The sequence below is a fragment of the Sebastes fasciatus genome, chromosome 14 (genome assembly GCF_043250625.1).
Source record: "Sebastes fasciatus isolate fSebFas1 chromosome 14, fSebFas1.pri, whole genome shotgun sequence".
NCBI lineage: Eukaryota > Metazoa > Chordata > Actinopteri > Perciformes > Sebastidae > Sebastes > Sebastes fasciatus.
Window position 1 is genome coordinate 3,189,501 of NC_133808.1, and position 22,901 is coordinate 3,212,401.

At 43.3% G+C, this 22,901-nt stretch overlaps 1 protein-coding gene across 3 annotated transcripts in view; it reads right to left on the reverse strand.

The window, feature by feature from the left end:
* adarb1b (adenosine deaminase RNA specific B1b) overlaps positions 1 to 22,901 on the reverse strand; it is a 176,173-nt gene that overhangs the window by 13,300 nt on the left and 139,972 nt on the right. For all 3 annotated transcript variants that reach the window (XM_074658178.1, XM_074658179.1, XM_074658177.1), the window contains 6 exons: positions 17,390 to 17,464; positions 11,415 to 12,340; positions 8,631 to 8,745; positions 7,176 to 7,344; positions 6,843 to 6,988; positions 4,669 to 4,837 (listed from right to left, as the gene is read on the reverse strand). In XM_074658178.1, coding sequence (XP_074514279.1) covers positions 4,669 to 4,837; positions 6,843 to 6,988; positions 7,176 to 7,344; positions 8,631 to 8,745; positions 11,415 to 12,340; positions 17,390 to 17,417 — 1,553 coding nt within the window. In that variant the 5' untranslated portion in view covers positions 17,418 to 17,464. The remainder of the gene's footprint in view (positions 1 to 4,668; positions 4,838 to 6,842; positions 6,989 to 7,175; positions 7,345 to 8,630; positions 8,746 to 11,414; positions 12,341 to 17,389; positions 17,465 to 22,901) is intronic.

Consider the following 22,901-nt stretch of genomic DNA (forward strand, 5'->3'; position numbering starts at 1 on the left):
AGGAATATGCACGCATAAGACCGCGGGCTACTCAGAGATACCATTGTCTTACCATATGCAATATTCTCCGTGTATATATGCGTGTGAGAGAGCGCGTGATATTATGTGTGAAAATGAAATCTCCGAATTCATAGCTGCAAGCGGTAAAGCACACATTCAGCACAGGCAAACAGCTTCATAATATTGCGCGGTAACACACACACACACATTTTTTCATTACAACAGGGTTACACAAATACACCTGAAAACACTTTAAAGGACACATGCAGTGTAAACAGAACCACAAACAGGCGCGCACACACACATTTTGAGTTATGGTTTCGGAGGCATTCAATTTCATTCCCGTCGTCAAACATCTCTCTTTGTTGTTATCTTATTCAATCTCATGCTCTGTGCATCTACACACATACAGTATACAGCGCACACACACACACACACACACACACACACACACACACACACACACACACACACACAGGAGAACAGGGTCAGAAGGCTCACGTAATCAGCTGTTAAAGAAATAACGACAGGAGGAAACAGGACAAAGGGCGAGAAGTATCCCATAAGAGCTTTGCCTGTTTTGCTAATGAGCTCATTCAAACAGCACTAAGGCAGAGAACTGCTTGTTCTCGCTGAAGCCGTGGGGGCTGGGCATGTAATCGAAGGAAAACGAGAGGAGACAAAAACATTGTGTAAAAAGGAGGGAACGTTACGGGCATGGCCAAAGTGTGCCAGTCGGTTGCTGTATTAAATAGCAGCCCCGCGGCTAGCAATCACTCACACGGAGGACAGAGGCAGGTGGCCAGCAGATTTCTCACCTGGTTAACGGCTGAGTCACGAGAGGGCAGAGTCAGGCGGGGTGAGACGCCTTGCATGCAGTGGTCTTTTCCTCACATGGGAAGAGATATTCTGATAATACTAATCTCTTATCTGAACCACCTTACCATCCCACTATCTTTTTTTAGAGAGGTGGGGTTCAGGTGGTCTTTAGGGGGAGATAGCAGGTCAACAGTAGATGTCACATAGAAGTGGTGTACATCATCTGAAAGCTGGAACCTGAAGATCGATTTTAGATGCAGCTCAGCTCTGTGTGTCAAGTTTTTCTAGTCATTAATCGGAAAATGAGTGAATGAATTAAAATCAACTGTGAAAGTGTTTAAGAGCGTAGAACATGATGATATAAGTTTGTGATGTTATCCCCATGCTGACTTATGTCTTAGATTGTTGCAGCAATTTTTGGGTTGAAACCATTTGTTACCCAGATTTGGTGCTAAATTTAACCACTTGAGAATTGATAAAAAATGATCAATAATCTCTCAAAAATACCACATTAAGACACCAAGACCTTGAGGAACATCATAGAAGAAGCCATGCTGTGATTTGGGATCAAAAACTTTTGACATTTGGATATTTCTGCAAGAATTGTATTTTTCGGTGATTGGATGGCGAGCACTTCCGTCCTGAAAACTGCTCAGAATTATTATCAATCTAGCTAGGGACGAGGCTGTGATTATCCTAGAGGTCACCACAGTTCATTTTATAAAGTGAGCTCAAGTTTTAAAAAAAAAAATGTCTCCTATGGGGACTAACATCATCACACATGAATGTTTATGTTATGTTTATAGCTTATTTTGTATATTGTATATTCTTAGAATTTCAATTTTTTTTTAATTCTTATTTTATTCTAACGTTTTTATCTATTCTTTTGTTATTATACTGTTTGACTTGCACCAACATAACCAAAGCAAATTCCTAGTGTAAATCTCTTACATCTGGCAATAAACACAATTCTGATTCTGATTCTGAATACAGTTGGGCTCATTGGATCCACAAGAGTCTCAGCTTTACAGTGATACTCAATTTATGTAATTCCAAGACTGTTTAGGGACCCTAGTAACCAGAAATATTCAAATACACAATTTTAGTATAGGCAAAAATATGATCATAAAGTGGGCATGTCTGTAAAGGGGAAACTCGTGGATACCCATAGAACCCATTCATTTCATTCATCTTGAGGTCAGAGGGTTGGTACCGATGGATTCTGTAGGTTTTCTAGTTTCCTATGATACCAGTATCTTCACTCTAACTTAAAAACTGAGCCTACAACAATCTATACTAGACAGAATAGCCCCCCCCCCCCGTGGGCCGTCGGAGTGTTAAGGGGTCTGTAAAGGGTTAATTTTCTGATATCAAATCCAAACTTAAGTCAACTTAAAAAAAAACAACATGTTTTTCCTTGTTATCTAGTAAAGCTTGGTAAGAACCCCCACATGACTATAGGAAATGTACGGCCTCCAACCTATTTTGCCCTCTACTGACTTGGATCGCTCCACTTTGGACAACCACACAAAATCTGAATCACTAGCAGCAGCAGCAGCAGCAGCAGCAGCAGCAGCAGCAGCAGCAGCAGCAGCAGCAGCAGCAGCAGCAGCAGCAGCAGCAGCCAGCAGCAGCAGCCAGCAGCAGCAGCAGCAGCCAGCAGCAGCAGCAGCGCTGACACGCCGAGAAGGGCAACAGGCTCCTCGCACAGCGCAAACAGCATCCTCTACTCAGTCGACATCTCCCTCATCAAATAGACTCTCGGCATTCAATCACTCCGTGCGTTCAGGCAAGGTATTAGGATCCTGGACGGAGGAGGAGGAGGAGGAGGAGGAGGAGGAGGAGGAGGAGGAAGAGGAGAAAAAGGGCCTCGAGAGAAGAGTTATGGAGAAGTTTTATCGTTCATCACAAGGGAGGCACAGTGTTGCCTTGAACATGGACAGAGACTAAAGACGCTATGATCTGCCTGCAAAAATGCCCCCAGGGACGGAGGATCCATCAATTCAGCCGTCCCTGACACTCCCCGGAGAAAATGATAGACTTGAAATGACAAAGCGAGGATATAATGCTATTCATCACAGTAAATAAAGTAAAGAGTAAATAAAACACATACACAGAGTATCATGAAGCCTAAATATGCTTGAAGTATAAAGTTACAACATGAGAATGAAACGTATTTACTAGTAGTGTATTAAGCATCGTGTACACTCTGCTTAAAGAAAGAGCTTTGACATTTTGGGAAATCTCTCTTATTTGAATTCTTGCCAAGAGTTGCAGATTTGTGTTAATGTGTTAATTAATGAGCTTTAGCCTCTTAAAAATCCTACAATATCATATGAAACGAGAAAACAGGAGGAATCCGTTGGTACCAACTACATTACTGTACGTCATGCTAGCTTGTTGCAAAATAATGCTGCAAAGTGATGGTAAACTTTGGCGACGAAAAAGTGCCATTTTCTAAGGGGTCCCTTGATCTCTGACCTCCAGATATGTGAATGTAAATGGGTTCTATGGGTACCCACGAGTCTCCCCTTTACAGACATGCCCACTTTATGATAATCACATGCAGTTTTTCCGAATGCAGTATAAATGTGTTATTTTCGCCTGTACTAAAATGGTTTGTTTGAATATTTCTGCATACTGGGGTCCCTAAACAGTCTTGAATTACATAAATTGGGTATGACTGTAAAGCTGAGACTCTTGTGGATCCAATGAGCCCAACTGTATTCATGTGTGATGATGTTAGTCCCCATAGGAGCCATTTCATTGAGACCATCTTTTGAAACTTGAGCTCACTGTATAAAATGACCTGTGGTGACCTCTAGGATAATCACAGCCTCATGAAACTTTACAGCCACAAACTAGAGACCTAGAGCATTCAGAGGATGGATGGATCAGACTAGAGACCTAGAGCATTCAGAGGATGGATGGAACAAACTCGAGACCTAGAGCATTCAGAGGATGGATGGCTTTCCTAGCTACATTGACAATAAGGGGGTTTCTGAGCATTTTACACAACAGAAGTTCTCGCCATCCAATCGCTGAAAAATGCCAATTCTTGCAGAAATCTCCAAATGTCAAAAAGTTTTTGATACCAAATCACAGCATGGCTTTTGCTATGGTGTTCCTCAAGGTCTTGGTGCTTTAATGTGGTATTTTGGAGGGATTATTGATAATTTCTATCAATTCTCGAATGGTAAACCTTTTTTTAAAAATTAGCACCAAATCTGTGTAACAAATAGTATCAACCTATAAATTGCTTATGAGACATAATAGAGCATGGGAATGGTCATCACAAACTTATATCCTCAAGTTCTACGCTCTTATACACTTCCACAATATATTTTAATTAATTATGATTCATGACTAGAACAACTTGAAACACAGTACTAAACTGCATCTCAAATTAATCTTCAGGTTCCCAGCTTTCAGATGATGTACACCACTTCTATGTGACATCTACTGTTGACCTGCTATCTCCCCCTGAGCATCCTTGGTCCCTCTAAAAAAAAAAAGGGAGGCGGAATGGTTAGAGGGGCTGATGAGCCATGCTAGCTATTTCATCCTGTTTCCAGTCTTTACACTAAGCTAAGCTAACTGTCCGCTGGCTGTAGCTTCACATTTAGCATACAGACACGAGCGTGGCATCAATCTTCTCGTCTAACTCTCCGCAAGAAAGTGAATAAACATAATTTTGAAAAGTTAAATGTATTCCTTTAATATTTGTGTGTGAAATAAGAGACAGAGAACAACAAATGTGGTCGCCAGTTACGACCGGATATCAACTGGAACTGTCTGCAGCTGCACTTTGTAAGGTTTATAACTGAACTAAGTTTGGGGGCAAATTACCTTGCGATCTTGTCACTGCAGGACATGGTGAGTAGCCTCTCCCCCTGCAGCACCCCGTCCCAGGTCTGGATGGTGTTGCTGGACCTCACAGGGATGGTGCCCTCCCCTGACTCAATTTTGGTCCTCAACTGGCCCCGTGCTTTCCGGTTGGGATGTCTGTCTCCTTGGTCTGAGTTAGACAGCACAGGAAGAGAGTATTTAAAAAAAAAAAGAGAGCTACAAATGTAAAACTGTAGAAGAAACCACAGACTAGCTGGGAAATCAATGAGCAAGAATCTCCTCAACATACGAAAAGAAAAAAAAGTGTTCCAAGAAAAGACGGATGGAACAATGTCTCCCACAAAAGCATGACCTATTATTTATTATTATGTTATCAATGTTTTCTGCTGTTCCACCAGCAGGCGCCATCTATTCACTGACTAATTGAATGTGGCTGTTTTCTATTCAGTCTGCCATGTGCAACGGAAAACACTTTGACAAGAGTAAGAGGGAGGTTAATCAGACCGGCAGTGTGGGTGGGCCGGGCGGGGGGGGGGGGGAGACTGATAGAGACAGACAGCGAATGACAAAAAGCTCTAATTACTACAGCCTTGTTTAAATGTGCCTGTAATGCGTATTTGGAGTCAAATTCTAATTAAATGAAACCGAGCATAAGAGGAAAAAACTACAAATTTAATTAAATAAAATACACTGTTGCTGAATTCTGAACTAAGACCAAATTAAAAACACGTCGACTGAGCCGAGGAGGAGAGACGAGGCCGGTGCGGGGCAGCGAGCGGATGCTCTGGGATCGTTCTGTAGTAGGGACGTTAATAATTAACCGTTTAACCGACATTGAGAATTTTTACCGATTAATGCTATTGGTTAAAGCAGAGGTCAGCAACCTGCGGCTCCGGAACCACATGCGGCTCTTCAGCCCCTCTCCAGTGGCTCCCTGTGGATTTATAAAAATGGAAATGAATAACTGTTTTATCGTTTAGATTTTTATTTTTATTTATCATTTTTGTAGGTCTATGGTACGACGGTACGACGGAGTATTAGGGCCACATTTAGGGGAAAAAAATAATCTGAGATTTCGAGAATAAAGTCATAATATTACAAGAATAAAGTCATAATATTACAAGAATAAAGTCGTAATATTACAAGAATAAAGTCGTAATTTTAAGGGCTATTTTCTTTAATTCTCGTAAAGTTATGCCTTTTTTCTCGTAATATTACGACTTTATTCTGGAAATCTCAGATTTTTTCCCTCAATGTGGCCCTAATACTCCGTAGTACATTGTCTCTTTGGCCCTCACTGCATTAGACTTATATACTATATACTTAGACTATAAACTGTGTTACCTTCATCACAATGCTCAAATGGTTTTGTGGCTCCAGACAGATTTTTTCTTTTTTTTTTGTGCCTAAACTGGCTCTTTGATAGTAAAGGTTGCTGACCCCTTGGTTAAACGGTTAAAATAAAAATTAAAAAATAGCTAAAAAGTTGAGCAAAACTCAGAGGAGCGGCTTGTTACTTAAAGGAGAATAGCTGGTCCACCTTAACAGCCCACCTTAAGAGAGTCTGAGTCGGTGTCTCAGGATACAGGAGCTCGGCTCGGGTCTGAGGAGTTGTAGCATTTAATCACCGACAAATAAACTGTACACACACTGCGCTGCTACGTTCACAGCTACAACTTCACCAACAACCCCACACTCACCGCCGCCACACAGACGCGTCCCGGCAGACAATCGTTACGCCGCGCTGACAGACGGCATGTGTGTGACTACAACGAGCACGAAGCCACCGGCAACGCTACAGCTGTGAACGCAGCACAAACACACTCGGACACTCACTATCGTACGCCGGGCAGACACACAGCTGACAACCTCGCAGCTTAACTAAATGGTGCGATGGAGACTGACTGGGACAATACACGCAGCGTCGTGGCTGCTACAGTAACTCTCCCAGACGGGTGAACTGGGGACTCAGTTGTCTGTTGTGTTCAGACACTGCAGCTGGGGATAAATGATGGATTTAACTTGTCCGTGCATTGTCTTTGCGTTGCAGCTGAGCGGCTTGTTAGGCACTTAAAATAGCACCCTAATGTTGTCGGTTAACGGTTAATAATCCGTTAACGAGGGTCGGTTATTGATTAGAAAAAAAATTCAAAATTAGCATCCCTGCTCTGTACCTTCAACTCCGGCCTCGTGCGGAGAGAAGATCCTGGCGTCCCCGCAGGGCGAGGTGCTGATGTAGAGGTGGAACTGAACGTGTTCCTTTAACCTGTAGCCCCCCTTCTCACACTGCTCGAATACCGACTTCTGGTGGTCCTCCTTGCTGTGGTTGTGACGAAGATTTAATAGGCAGGTTTAATGCGGGGCTAACAAACTGCATCACAGCTCATTTAACTGGACTTCAAATGGATGGAATTAGATACAGCAAGTCTAAATACATGTAATTCGATTATCAACACAAGTAACCTCCCGACACTACAGATTGAACAAATTTGACACCGTTCACTGACCTGAGGAATAACTCCAGCTGAGTGTAGAGGTACCTGATGAGCGAGCGTCGGGCGATTATCTCAGCGTGGCAGTCGTTGAGTGCCAGGCCGCGGTCGCTCATGTACTCACCGTTGATGCATTTGGTTCCCGTGGACACACAAATTACCTGTGCTTCCTTCACGTCTGACCCTGTTGGGGGTAGAGGGAGCAAAGACGTATTAGTCAACAGACACACGCTCTTAGAGTACATGCTGTACATATACCACTGGTCCAAATTGTGTTTTAATGACCTCGATAGCACAGAGGAACCTTGCACTGACGACCTTGCAGCTGGATTCTCAGGAGATCATGCGGCATCACATGTCACATGAAAATCCATCTCGTCAGGCTTCAATTAATGCATTTGTGTCCAGCTCGCCAGACAACGGACCAATCAGAGTCCTGTGAGGAGCTACCACAGCTACGGACGTGGCTTAGGTGTGTGACGCTTCGTCCACACTGGGAACGTCAGGAGCGCGTGGCGGCTGCGTCACGTGATTCATGCGTCCACACCAGCTGCGTTTCTGCTGCTGCTCTCAGCCCTTTCTTTCAACATAGAGTTTGACTTTCATAATGGCCAGTTCATTTCATTATAAATGTCATTTATATTTATTTTGGACAGAGAAAGGTTAAGAAACGTGTGTTTTTTAAAAATTTGTAAGTAATAGTAATAATCCACCATTAAAACTCTGTACTATATTCATTCATGGAGCTCTGCAAGTCACTGCATGTTCCACAGCACTGTCCTGCACATATTTCAGAATAAAAGCCTTGTGTTAACAAATGAAGGAATTCTGTCCACAGAAAAAATGCTTTGTGGCTTTTATTTTGAAATGAAAGCAGGAAGTGTTGATTTAAAAATAAGTCTTTACTTTTTTTTCATCTCTGTAACTTTTTCTACAGATAGAGACATGTAAACTGTAGTAATATAGCTGATATGATGTTAATATACAGTCAAAAGATCACTTTCACTGTCGGTTGTTGCTGTGAACCGCGCGGCTCGTGTCAAAAATAGGCGAGACCTTGAATCTCTAGAAGAGACGCAGCTGACATGACAGATTTGCATCTAGCCGGGTCTCCGTAAAATCGGGTGTTTAAGCTGTTCTGAAGCCAAACGGGTGTTTGAGTGCGGCCATTTTCTCTTCTTTTTTGATGTGGCTGCTCTAACCTGTTAACATGGACGCCAAAATAAAAAACAACAGGTAACGCAGCCGCCACACGCCCAAATGTTGTTTCCTATCCTCCCTTTAATAGGCCACTCACTTTCTAAGGAAACATCATCAGACTGAGCAAATTTCTCCTGAACTGTGAATATTGTCAACTTTTTCTTTATGAGCCTTGCGACCTGAATGTTCCTTTGGGTAAAAACTTGCGAATTGACTGTGCCATGTTCTGTAAGCACCAAAGAACCAACCATCTCTTCCCCCCGAATCTACCTGTTGTCATGACGACTCCTGCTAGGACTTTCCGTCGTGCATGGGGGGAGGTGAAGTTTTCTGTCAGCTCACTGAACTTATCCACCACCAGGCGAGAGACTGCATCAGCCAGAACCTGGAATCACACACACACACACACGCACACACACACACACACACACACACACACGCACACACGCACAGACACAACAAGAAGACACACACACACAGCCACACAAACGTGAGCTTGTGTCAGATATGTCAGTTTACAAAGCGCGTCTGATGTTATCTTCCCCTAGAGCACCATGTACCTGTCACAGTGTTTGCATTCAGCTCCAAACAAGCGTCAGAGCGTTGAAACGGCAACAAGTAAAAACTGGGTTGACCCCCTGAGGTATGCCGATCCCTCTTTCAAGCAACGCCGTTTGAGTCTTGCATGACAGTTCTAATTAACCATCTCCCTTCTGACAGAGAAGCAAAAAACAAACAAGTAAACCTGATCCACGGACGTGAACAAAGTGTTCGGCGACAAGGTTTAAAACTCCAGTCTAAAACTCGAGTGAACTTTACACATCTTTTGTTCTTGGGACAGCTACCTCCTCTTGCTCTGGCTCTATATCCAGATCGCTAATGTGATGGAAAATGACGACAACTCAAGAGGAGAGATGACGGCTGGATGACCACAAATTAAAGAGATTAGTCCAATATTACTTCCCTGATACTTCGGAGTCACCCACTCGTAGCCGGATCATTTGACTTTCGAATGCCAAGGTCGTCTATGGCGTAGGAGGGACTGTTAATCTCGAAGGGGTACAAAAAAAGTGGAAGCACCAATTAGGGCTGGGCAATATATCAATATTATATTGATATCGTGATATGAGACTAGATCATATTAGATTTTGGATATCGTAATATCGCATAAGTGTTGTCTTTCATTTTTATGAATATACCAGACTGTTCTAATATTTATCATTACCAACTTAGTCATTATATCCACATTACTAATGATTATTTATCAAGGGTACACCCTGGACAGGTCGCCAGACTATCACAGGTCTAAGACATAAAGAAAGAAAACAATTGATGCTCGCATACGGGCAATTTAGAGTCAACAACGAACCTAACCTGCATGTCTTTGGACTGTGGGGGGAAACCTGAGAACCCGGAGAAATCCCACGCTAACACGGGGAGAACATGTAAACTCCACACAGAAGAGCCCCAAGTCGGGTGCAGCCCTCACTGTGTAAATATTTCTAAATATTTTGTAAAAGCAACAATGGTCATCCCTACAATATCGATATTGAGGTATTTGGTCAAAAACATTGTGATATTTGGTTTTCTCCATATCGCCCAGCCCTAGCAGCGATCACTCGGACACAAAACACATACTATGTCCAAAACATGTTTCCTTTCAGGAGTGAGCAAAAGAACACTTATTTTTCCCTCCTTACGTGCCTAAATAAGTTCTTGATGACTTTTATGGTTTGAGCTTCAACAAAACCAGCTCGTACTATAAAATACTAAACTAAAGTTAACATGTTTTTTTGCAACAGCAGTGGACTCCAACCATTTGTCCCCATTAGTTCTTTGCCAGATGGAAACAGGCTGCAGGAATTAAATACCAAGCGACAGAGAATTAATAGAGCAATTAGTGGGGGCGCTATCGTTAAAATGGGGTTCTTGTCGAATAAATCAGTTGACAAGTAGAGAGAGTGAGTAAAGAGAAAAAAAAGGACTGTTGACTGTGTGTTGTGCTGATTAGCTTTGCTGACTGTGTTATCTCTCTCTACACACTGGCGCGGCTCTGACTGTCACCTCTACAGTGGCATCAAAAGCAACCACCTTACCCTTAGTCCCTGCACATCTGATGTGAATGGGGTTTTAATGATAACCTACTAAAACAGACTAGGTTAAACAACAATGCTTTCTTGTTTAGTTTGGCCACATCTTTTGTCAAATCTCTCAGGAGTAACTGATCAAATTATACTATGATGATATAATCTAAATCAGCCTTTCATTTTGGAATACACTCATTAGGAAGAGGGTTGTAATTAGGGAATGCACCGATACCACTTATTTTCAGACCGAGTACAAGTACTTACATTTGGGTACTCGCCGATATCGAGTACCGATACAAGTACTTCTCTGTGTCAAAAGACCCTGGTTAACAGCCAGCTGGAGGGTGTGAGCGACACACGGCAGGCTCGGGGCGAAGGTGGCCCGCGGCCGCAGCTTTACGGCGCTCCCCGTCCGGATCTCGCCACATTGTGGACAAAGGGCTCGCTGCGCCCTCTCTCCCCGCCAGGGAGGGCCCCCTGCTCCCGGTGCGACTGTCGAACGGGGCGGACTGTCCTCAGTGCGTCCCAACCGCGTCGTGCCGCCAGATCGGGGGTCGGCCCACGTAAAAGGCCCCAGGGGTCTGCGGCGATGTCGACAACCCTCCCGACCCGTCTTGAAACACGGACACATGCGCGATTCAGAGGGTGCAAGCAAAACCCTGTGGCGCAATGAAAGTGAGGGCTGGTGCGCGCCTGCTGAGGTGAGATCCCGGCCCAGCGGGGTTGGGCGCACCACCGTAAAGATGTATCGGTGCCGTTGTATCGGAGCCGTTTTGCGAGTACGAATACATGAGCACAGTATTGGATCCGATACCCGATACTGGTATCGTTATCGGTGCATCCCTAAAAAGAAAGCATGGGGCTGATGCCTTGTGTGGTTGAAATACATTAAATGCTTGAGTTTCTGTTCTGATCTGGTGAGATTCTCTACAAGTATGGTAATCTATATAGAAAAGAGACATCTTACCTGGGGTAGGTGAAGCTGCAATCCCTCTCTTGGTATGGGTTGCCGGGACGGTGTCTGGTCTAGCTGCATGTTGAAGAGAGCTGAGAGGGCGGCCTGTGCTGCCCGGGCTTTAGCCAGCTTCTTGTTGCGCCCTGAGCCTTCGAACGTCTGTGCATCCACCGTTACTGACATCACAAAATTCTTGGCATGACTCTCCCCGCTCTCTGAGACAAAGTCATATTTGAGGCCTGGTCTGAGCTCATTGAGGATCATGACTGGGTTTTTCCCACTGGAGGGCGAGCTGAACGCCGATGGAGGGGGCAATGGGGCCTGGGCAAGGTTGCTGCCAGGTGGCGTGGGCAGCGGGTACTCCCCTAGTAAGTTTAAGGAGCTGCTACCATTGGAGCCTAGATAGAAGGATTCTTCAGGTGCTGCTGGTGTCTCAAATCCATTGAAGAGCATGTCTGGAAAGTCAGCTTGGTCAGATGTAAAGTCTGTGTTCACCGTCAGCGTTCGACCCATGGCCAGGTGTGCCTCGGAGGCGTTGGGGAACTGGACGAAGGAACGCAGTGCTTTCTCCGCTGCATTTAGTTTCGCCTTCTTCTTAGTCGGGCCCATGCCCTCGAACATCTGTCCATTGACCTCAACAGTCATGACAAAAACTGGGGCATGGACCGGTCCCGTCTGAGACAGCAGTTTGTATTGCAGGCCCGGTTTGATTTCGTTCAACTGCATCAGAGCATTCTTGGGCAGGACCGGCCCCGGCGTTTTCTTGCGCTTCTTGGCTCGGAACTTGGAGTGCGTGTGTCCATTGTTCCCCTCTTCCAAGGGGCGCTTTCGACTGCCCAGGCCGCTTCCATTGGGGAGCTGTTCAGCCACTCCCATCCCGTCTTTGCAGGACACGTTGTCCAGGTTTCGGTTTTCCTTAACATCTGTGCTGCTCGAACCTGCGGTGCCCAGAAAGAGTAACTTACAACGCCTTCGTTGCAGGATCTTGTAAATGCAAAATTTATAGATTCCTTTATCACTCTTTGGAACTGAACCAATGATTTGTGTTCCTTTTATCAAAGCAAGAGAAGCTGTTTTTTTTTTTATTTGATTGAATATATTAACCTATAGTCTATTCACATTACGACAATTAGTAGAACACCATCAGTACATTTACTGTTGTTAATGATATGCCGAGTTGTTAGATATGGCATTCAAAACAGTGTAGGGATTTTTTTTGGACTATATTTTGGTCAGATATATTAGGTATTTCATTTTGAAATGAACCTCTTAAAGTTGTAGTTATGAAGGCTTTATATTCTGGTAGTCAGGGGTAAAGTGGGAGAAATATATTTTCAAGTAAAACAACTACTGTACACTTCTTGGGTCGCACAGTGTTATGGGTCTCAAACATAAAAATGCACACATATTAGCACTCAACATAGACGCACACACGGAGCTGTTCCTCATCCACTCCATCAATTTGTAATCGCTCGAGTGCCTACAGAGAAATTAGGTACATTTTAAAATGTTCAGTTTGAAACTGCGGGTCCTGAAATATACTCTACTGGGGAACACATATCACTGAATCCAGTTAGCAAAGTGGATGGAATATTGGCAAAAATTTTCATTTATAACATCCTTCAGCAAAGGCTTGATAGGTTACTCCTTGCGGTACTCAGGAGAAAGAGAGGCCGCAGTGTGCATGAGTGGGATTGTAGGTTTGGGTTTGAGGGAGTGCAGGGGGGAGGAGTGCAGGGGGGAGGAGCTGAGGACCAGGCAAACAGGAGGATACATCAAAGAGGCGGAAGGAGGAGAAGACTCCACCTACTGCAGGATCCTAAAGTCTTGATTGGTGACACGGTGGGAGGTCAAAAAAGCTGTTTACCCATTTTTACATAAGATTTGGAAAAGAATGACTGTTGTATTTAAAAATGAGGAAAATCTGAATTCCAAATCTGCTTCTAATGAGGTGCCATTCATAAGACCCTGCGCCTCTGAGATCCCCCCCGTGGAGCTTGTCAGAGAACACAGTGTTTTAGGTTGCAAAATGTACCGACATGCCGTTACCATCTGCATACTACAATTGACATGTCTAAAGGCAACAGGAAAGACACTTATTCCTAAGATCAAGAACACAAACTGCATATCCTTCAGATTCATGAGCAATATCCGCACTGAAAACATGCAATGTTTTTCGGTGTGCACGTGCATTCTGCAAACTGGAATTTCTTGCAAATAAGAGTTGTTGCAAATAAAACAAAGGGGGAAGGAGGGACAGCGTGACTGTGCACACAATAGTAGCCGAGAAGAACTATCACCTATCGAAATGGTGACGGGTGAAATTTGTGTGTCGGACGGGGGGACACAATCTCAGCCAACGACCTTTAACACCACAGACGCTGCAGCATTAGTTGAGTAATTCAAGCTGTGGTGGAAGATTGTACAAGTTGAAAGAGGACTTTCTAAATGAATTGTTTAAAATAGGGCTGTCAAAGTTAACGTGATAACGCCACTAATATCTTTAACACAACTTGCAATATTCCGGAGGTTGCAGCGGGCTCAGTTTTAAAGCTAGAGTGAAGATAATGGTATCATATGAAACTAGAACTAACCTAAGGAATCCATCGGTACCAACCATGTCATAAGAGCTTGTCGGGAAACTACGCTCCAAACTTGTGCAAAATTTTAGCGAGGAAAAACTGGCATGGCCATTTTCAAAGGGGTCCCTTGACCTTTGACCTCCAGATATGTGAATGTAAATGGGTTCTATGGGTACCCACGAGTCTCCCCTTTACAGACATGCCCACTTTATGATAATCACATGCAGTTTGGGGGCAAGTCATAGTCAAGTCAGCACACTGACACACTGACAGCTGTTGGGCTGCAGTTTGCCATGTTATGATTTGAGCATATTGTTTTATGTTAAATGCAGTACCTGTGAGGGTTTCTGGACAATATCTGTCATTATTTTGTGTTGTTTATCGATTTCCAATAATAAATATATACATACATTTACATGAAGCAAGCATACAGTATCTGCCCAGTCCCATGTTGAGTATGAAGAGTATTAAATACTTGACAAATCCCTTTAAGGTACATTTTGAACAGGTCAGACGAAACTGTGCGATTAATTTACAATTAATCACAATTAAATATTTCAATCAATTGACAGCCCTAGTTTAAAAATATACAGCATGTAACACTGTTACTCATTGTGCTTCTCTGCAAAGGATAGAATGCATAGCACTCCCAGCTACTGCAAATTATGGGATTTCCATTGAATATGCTTAAATACACATGTTTAGCAAACCTCTCCTTAAACTGTTCTATTTGTGGGGTATAGGGACCAATAAACCAATCAAAAAAATTTAATCACACACTGAAAACTTTAGCATGCTGCACAGACAAATACAGAGAATATAATGGCAGACAGAAAAAAATCTGGAGCTCCATTTCTCTGTTACAAACTCTTTCTAATTGATTAATTTTAAATTGTAATAATTTTTTTTGCAGGATGATGGATATATAGTAATGCTCCAGAGTCTAAGACCAGATCAGAGGACAAAAGCCATAGAGCAACAGCCATGACACCATGCATTGAATTATGGCAAACACATGCAGTTGTGGTCATCATCATCATGCCAGCGTCTGTGTAATCAGCATCCATTAGTTATGCAAAGACAAAACATCCCATATGGTTGGATCTGTCAGAGCTTCAATTCCCTGTGAGGGTTGCAAGAACCAAACGATGCAGAAAACATTTTTTTTTTTTTTAACACAACTTCATTTTAAGTGTAACTTGTTTGTTGGGCTTTTGATTTGGAAATGATTCATGTGATTAAAGGATTCCAAGAACTGCAGAGGTTGTCACGTAAAAGTTTGAGATTCCTTCATGTTTTCCTCTGGGTGTTCCCTCGGTATTAAAGAAACAGGCGTGTGTGTGAGCGTGGACTGTGTTTCATCTTCAAATATATATTTTGACTGGCAGTAAAAAAAAAATGTAAGAAAGAAGCTCCAGAGGCTTCGAAAAGACAACAAAGACTATTTTGTAACTCGGCTTATTTGACTTAACGCATAACAACAGGAACTGTTCGTTTGTATTGCGGGCGAGGGGCACTGCGAGGATGACAGCTCCCTTTGAATGGAGAGTTCAGAACCGCTGAGGTGGGGGAGGGATTGGGGAAACACGTTCAATCGTGTCATTCCGTGCCTTCTGAGGCTCCGTTACCGAGTTCAAACCAGAAATGTCTAATTAAAGTTCAATAAGCTGGAGTGGAGAGAGAGAACTGGAGGTAGAGGGAATCTGTAATGTGACCTGAAGCCTCTCAGATGTTACGATTAGTTCTTCCCTAAAAAGTTTCCGTAAAAATCGTCTGCGTGTGTTTTTGTGTGCATGCGCTGCTCTGTGTCTCGGTTCAGGTAAGGATAAATGATGGCTGTCATCATGATCAAAGAGGGGCAACTAAATGAGAATTTAATTAGCAACACAACAGCTATAATTTAGGGCTGTCAAAGTTAACACAATAATACTGTAAAATTCATTTTAATGCCACATTAATGCTAAGAAGGTTAAATAACGCTCCAAACTTGCGCCGAATTTTAGCGTTGAAAAACTGTCATGGCCATTTTCAAAGGGGTGCCTTGACCTCTGACCTCTAGATATGTGAATGTAAATGGGTTCTATGGGTACCCACGAGTCTCCCCTTTACAGACATGCCCACTTTATGATAATCACATGCAGTTTCGGGCAAGTCATAGTCAAGTCAGCACACACTGACAGCTGTTGTTGCCTGTTGGGCTGCAGTTTGCCATGTTATGATTTGAGCATATTGTTTTATGCTAAATGCAGTACCTGTGAGGGTTTCTGGACAATATCTGTCATTGTTTTGTGTTGTTGATTGATTTGCAATAATAAATATATACATACATTTGCATAAAGCAGCATATTTGTCCACTCCCATGTTGATAAGAGTATTAAATACTTCACACATCTCCCTTTAAGGTACATTTTGAATGGATAAAAAAATGTGCGATTAATCGCAATTAACTATTTTAATCGACTGACAGCCCTAATATAAACAGTATTTTTATACCCCGCAAAGGGCCAGCACTACAACTCAAAAAGTCTATCACTGAGTAACTGAGAGATGAAGTTACACGATTGGTCGGCTGACGGTTGGAGTTTCCTCATTGGCTGCTGCTTTTTCAAAATGAAAAGGCGATGAACAGTCCTTTATGCAAATAAGCCCATCCAGCGCGTCCGGCTCACGAAACTTGGAAAAAACTGTCAAATTAGGCAAATTATTTCTAAAATGAAATGAGATTAAACAGTCGCACAGCCTGTTTCTCGCTTAAAATGCTTTCCGAAGTAGATTTTGGTGGATCGTTTAGACGGAATAACAGAAAGTTTACAAGCAGGCCGCCATGTTGTTTCCTGTTTGAAACGGCGAGTAGAAAACCAGGGACCAATCAAGTGCATTCCACGATCGAGTATGTCACCTGCTCAAACAGCCAGTTGAGTGGAGCAACGCGTCCCCCTAGTGTCCTGGCTGGACCTGGTGGACATGCAGCGCTGCATTTAACATTATAGACGTGACCACTGACTATTTGTGTAACAATTTAGCCACAAATTCACAGACTGACCGTACACGGTCCAGACATATACTCAGTTTTGACCGAGTCTTGTTGTGTTATTTAGACACAAATTTAGGAAACATAGTTGTATGTACAGGGTAGATTTGCATTTAGTTAGATTTCTTGTATTGCATGTTACTTTCTTCTATAAAATGTGGGCTCGGTACGATGATGGTATTTGTGAAATATAGGCGAGCACAATGTGTTCACGCTGATTACACATCAGAAAAGGGCAGGAGGACATATGAGGGAAGGCATGCGGGCAAGAAAAGGAGAAACCAAAAAACAGGCAGACATTTGTATTGCTCAGACACAGAGAGAGAGGACAGACTGACTGGAAAGAAAAATGGGAAAAATTAGAGTGGACTCACTCATATTCTCCTCCTCATCCACATCCATGGCCACGGGTTTGTTCTGACCTGAGAGCAGCCTCGCCCCCACTGCACCTGAGGGATCAGAGGACATAAAGGTGGACTGCATAAGCAGGGACAGAGTGACAACGCACGCACATAAACACAATTCAAAGACCTTGAGTGGCTACAGTGCTGATAAATTTACTTGATGCGCCAGCACGCACGCACAAAGAAAAATGCACATATTGCACTGTGGAAGTAGCCCGTGGTGTAGGCATATAAATATTCAGAGACTGAGAGATATCAAGGTGAGAGAGGAGGCCAGGGCTGACAGGCCTTAATAGCAGGAGCAGTCTATTGTGACTTTAATATCCCTCCGATTAGACCTCATTTCCCACTGCCTGCTGAGAGATATACAGCTAGTGACATGGCCAAGCTACTCCATTACTGCACACACACACACACACACACACACACACACACACGACTTATCCCAAGGTGGAGAGTGCGATTAAAGCTCCATTAAGCAATATTTTTCACACTAACAGAATCAAATGATTTCCTGCAATCTGCAATGTTCGCTTGTGCTGCCAATTACGCCAACGTTGGACTCCCAACTCTGAGGCTATAGAAGTTTTTCCAGTTTTCTGCAACTGGCTCCCATTTTACATGTATAGGTTGAATCCAAAGCATCAAACGAGTGGCTCATTAAGAAACTCAAACATCCAGCAACCCTCTTTTGTCAGCCTCCTTTGTCAGTGTTTGACATGGTATATAAGCAAATAATGAACGGGGGACAGGAATGTCAACTTGGTCGTCTCTCTCCGGATGTGAAATGCCGAGGGTTCAAAACCACATCCGTCAAGACTGAACTTCTAAAACATAAAATCTTTTTTGGCCATCCAGCAGATGTGGAGCAACATTCATTGTGAGTCTTGTTTTTGGCCACTTGACGGATTTAAAAAGGGACTGTTTGTAACTTTTTACACGTATAAATCAATCCGGGTCGGTGTCCCATGCACACTCGCGTGTGGCTACGCTGTTCAGACTCAGACGCCAACACAAACTACACGGAAGCACCAAAACCTCTTGGTTGTATCTAGTGAAGCCCGTCTGTTAAACAGTGTTGGCCGCGGTCGGAGGACGCGGGGGAGACCGTAGCTTTGGTCTCCAGGACCGGAGTCTCTCCTGTACTCTGCTCCTCTGGCTTGCCTTCACTCACACACCGCGCTCGTTCTCACTCTTTCGCTCCACCTCACGTGCATGCGCGCACACTCCACACTGCAGAAGAGTTAGTTTAGCTCTGAGAATATCTAGTGAATGTACATTGGACGTTTGTGCAGAAATAACTGCTGCAGCTCCTCCAGACCAACAGAGGTTTCCCGTGTCTTGTGAAGTGACGGGGCTCCGCAGAGAGAAACGTTATTGTCTCCGGTGTCTCCCCTGTTCCCTCCGGCCGCGGTCGGGAGGCTGAGGCAGGAAAAGCCAACACTAGGATCAGCAATGATTCATGGAGAGACCTTCGTCTGGTCAGCTAACATTACTGCCAAGCAGCTGAAATATAGAGTGATATTGTGGTTTTAGCTGACGTGTGTCGCCTCACTGTTTTGAGTGATGCTCGTTCATGTCTATGTAGAGCGAGCACAAGCGCGAGCAACAGGACGCTGACTTTCGTTGACTTAACGGCCACAGGTGTCGCTGTTAACAAGACATTATGATTCTTACAAACAGTCCCTTTAAGTCTGATATTCACTCTCAGCTCTGTCTCCATCAACTTCTGAATTGAGGAAATATTGTATGTGGCTCTTATGCTGAATTCACATGCTGTACAATGGCGAAGTGCGGCCTGTGGTGAGCTGCCGTGCAATGTCTATGAAAAGATGCGGTGGCTGCTCCCGAGCACAGCGAACTGCGGTCGTTTGATTCTGCAGCGAAGTGCGGCCAAAGAAAAATTGGGAAAAGTTGAACTTTTAGCTGCAAAGTGCGGCCAGAGAGGAGTCTTATTTTTAGGTGATTATACACTAAAGAAAACATAATTATTAATATTATACTCAATTTCTGCCAACAGATCCCCACAGATGCTACACACTGTTCCTTTAAGACTTACATTGTTAGACTCACTATGGAAAGTGAAAATAAAAGTTTAAAATCAATGCAGCAGAACCAGAGATTCCACGGATTCTTGTCCTTTGTCAAAGGTACTTACATTACCCATAATGCAACTTGAAAAATGGCAAAATAGCTGACAGTGTACTACAACAAAATTGAACATCGTATAACCTATAACAAATTGTTTGCATCACAAATTTCATTGATGAGTCGTCTCAACCACCAGGTTTACTTTTGATAATCATCTCAGCCTGCTGGTCATCAGTTTATTAATGATCTCCAACAGGAACCTTTTAGAGGAAAAGTTGCACCACTGGCTCACTGCTAATTACAGAGTTAATAGTTGGAAGAAAGTTTCAACTGCATGACTTCCCCCATCACTTTCCCTCACCAACCACTTGAAAAGTCATAGCGCGACAAAAAAAATCTTGCTGAGGAGCGGGGCCGACGAGTGCAGACTGATGAAACAGACTACGGAGTAAGTTAGATGAGAGAAAGACAGAGTTAAAGCGGCGAAGAGGGAAAAAGGCAGAGAGGCGTACGACGCAAAGAGACACACAGAGACACACAGAAAGCAGGAGAAAGATGGCATTGTGATATAGAACAGATTGTGCTGATTCTACTCTCTCTCCACCCGTCTTCCATCAGTGGCCCCATTCCTCAGCCAGACACTTTCTTAAACTAAACTAAATGGGCTAATTAATCTGGGCTAATGGTGGGTGACAGCAAATATGCTAGCACAATTATCACCCTATTAAAGATTCATATTCCAACCCATAATTGAAAATGAAAAGGTGGGGTGAAGGGAGGATGGGGTGGGAGTAGGTCCAATAGAGTGGAAGATGAGTCATTTTTCACAGGTAGCAGTTGCCGCCGGCCCCCCCCCACACACACACACTCATCCAGCAACTTGGAACCACTATACCGCTGCATGCGAGACTACTCTCAGGTTCTCACTACTGCAATGCATGATGTTCTGTTACATTACTGGGTTGATTGGCTATGAATAGTTTTCACATCTTACATTGGTGTTCCACTGTCAATTAGCTGGTATTCATGTTAAAGGTGTGGCCAGATGTGGGCAATTTGACCCTTCGCTAAGTCCCGCCCCTCGAACGCAGACTGGCCAATCATAATGTTGAATCGGCCAGGTCCGACCACGGATGTATAAAATGAACAGGACCCCAAGATGGCACTTATTAAGTCCAATGAGAATTACTCTCCTGGTGCATAAAGGCTGGCCCACATTTAAAGATTTTTCAAATCTTAACAGACTTTGAAAATGTGAGACACATAACGACATGTTATGTTAAGTTTAACAGTTTGGTTCCTATACTACTAACAGATTCATTCATGAGCAACAAGAGTTCAGACTAAAAAAAACATAAATCTTGCAAAATCTCTGGCGATCAAATATGACTTTAGTGTAAACAAACATGGCGGATGACGGGCAGGAAGAGTTAGCGATGTTAGTTTTTACTTTGTACTTTAAATTCCCGAAAAATGGATGGATGAAGTCATGGAGACATGTTAAATAAACACTTGTGTTGTTGCCATAAATCAACAAGTTGATCCTCCAATTTCTGAGCTCCATCTTACTACTACTTTATGCTTCGCGTTTTGCATTAGCTCATACATTAGCTCATGCATTAGCTGCGGCCGCCACAATGGCGGTGGTTGTCCTTCCACTTCGGTCAGCTTGGTTTTCAATCGGCTATCGTTCTTTCTCACGTGAGTGCATTATTGGCTGTCTTCGGGGACAGGATATCCGATCGGGGGATGTGAAAAACAGTCTTAACATACCTCACAACACGGGAATATCTGGAAAGATAATCTTTAGAACCACCAAAAAAATCTGGGCTCGTGTAGTGTGTACTCAGCATAAGCTAAAAAAAAAACCTTCTAGCTTCTGGGTTTACTTCCGAAGTATGCGGCCCACTAAATGTGCTCAGTGGTGTTTCTCCCGCTAGCCCCGGATGTGGATTCCTGCTCGGCCCACACACTTTACATTATGATGACGTCACAGATGTTTAGATCACTTAGAACCTCCATGGATCTAAAATTCATAGAAAGAGTCATATTCAGCTTTGTTTGCAGTTCGAGGTGTCCTGACCACAGACAGCAACAGACAGACGTCTCTTTTACAACAGTGGTCTATGGGGGAAAATGCTTTTTGGGCGTTGTGCAGTAGTGATACTTGTTACTCCGAGAGGTTGGAAGGAGATATCGGTTTCTAAAACGTTACGTTACTGTGTAAAAACCTGTGGAGCTAACATTAGCAGAGTGCTTTGGCACATCATTAACTAGCGTTAGCTCTATGCTACACATGCTACTGAAGGCATACCTTGTGTATACACATGCTGCTGTTGCTTTTTTTAATGAGGGAACAGTGAATACAGACCAAACATTACCCGGCTTTACAGGATACTGTGTCGTTCCTTCATTTCATTGTCTTCTGTCTCGATCACCAGGTGATGTGGTGGTTCACTCTTACACTGATCTGTGGGCTTAAAGGTCCCATATTGTGCTCATTTTCATGTTCATGTTTGTATATTGGGATTCTACTAGAACATGTTTACATACTTTAATGTTCAAAAAACACATTATTTTCCTCATACTGTCTGTCTGAATATACCTGTATTCACCCTCTGTCTGAAACGCTCCGTTTTAGCTCATTTCAACAGAATGGCAACGGAATTGCGTTGCTAGGAAACAGCTTGGGTCCATGTTTCCTTCCTGTCCTCTGATATCATTCACATACACTGCAACAGGAAATAAACTGGAACACATTTAGCATGTTTATGTTTAAAATTGTGAAATGGTCTAAATATTGTAGATTTGTGACATCACAAATGAACAGAAATCACAACGGCTTGTTTCAAGCGCACAGTTTCTGAATACGGGCTGTGTGTATTTCTCCGTGGATTGAGTGTTTTTATACTTTCACAGTATTTATATGTCACTTAAACCTGCTTTAGAATTTAAAAGACCTGAAAATCTCACTTTTTACAATATGGGACCTTTAAGCTTCTATCTTTATAACCTGTTTTCGCCTCGACATCCTCAAACGCATAGTGTAGACCTTTCTGTCTTTATTTATTCAGGAATGCAGTTAGTGACAGTGTGGGCTCCATGCTAGCTCCGACAGCTTGATGGAGTAACAGCGGGGGGGCGGGGCTTAGCAAAGGGTCAATAGTGGATATAAGAATTTGATTCAACATATCTAAGTGTAAAACGAAATATCAAACAAGACTGCTTTTGCTCGCATGCTTCTTCTTCTTCTTCTTCCACCTTCAGACTTCCTCCGTCAGACACCGCTGTGTGGTTTAATCAGCACGCAATGCAAATGTGCCTGTCAGTTTTGATTTTTGCAGATGAGACCGCCTTAGACATAAATCTGTAACTATTCCTGAAATCAGGT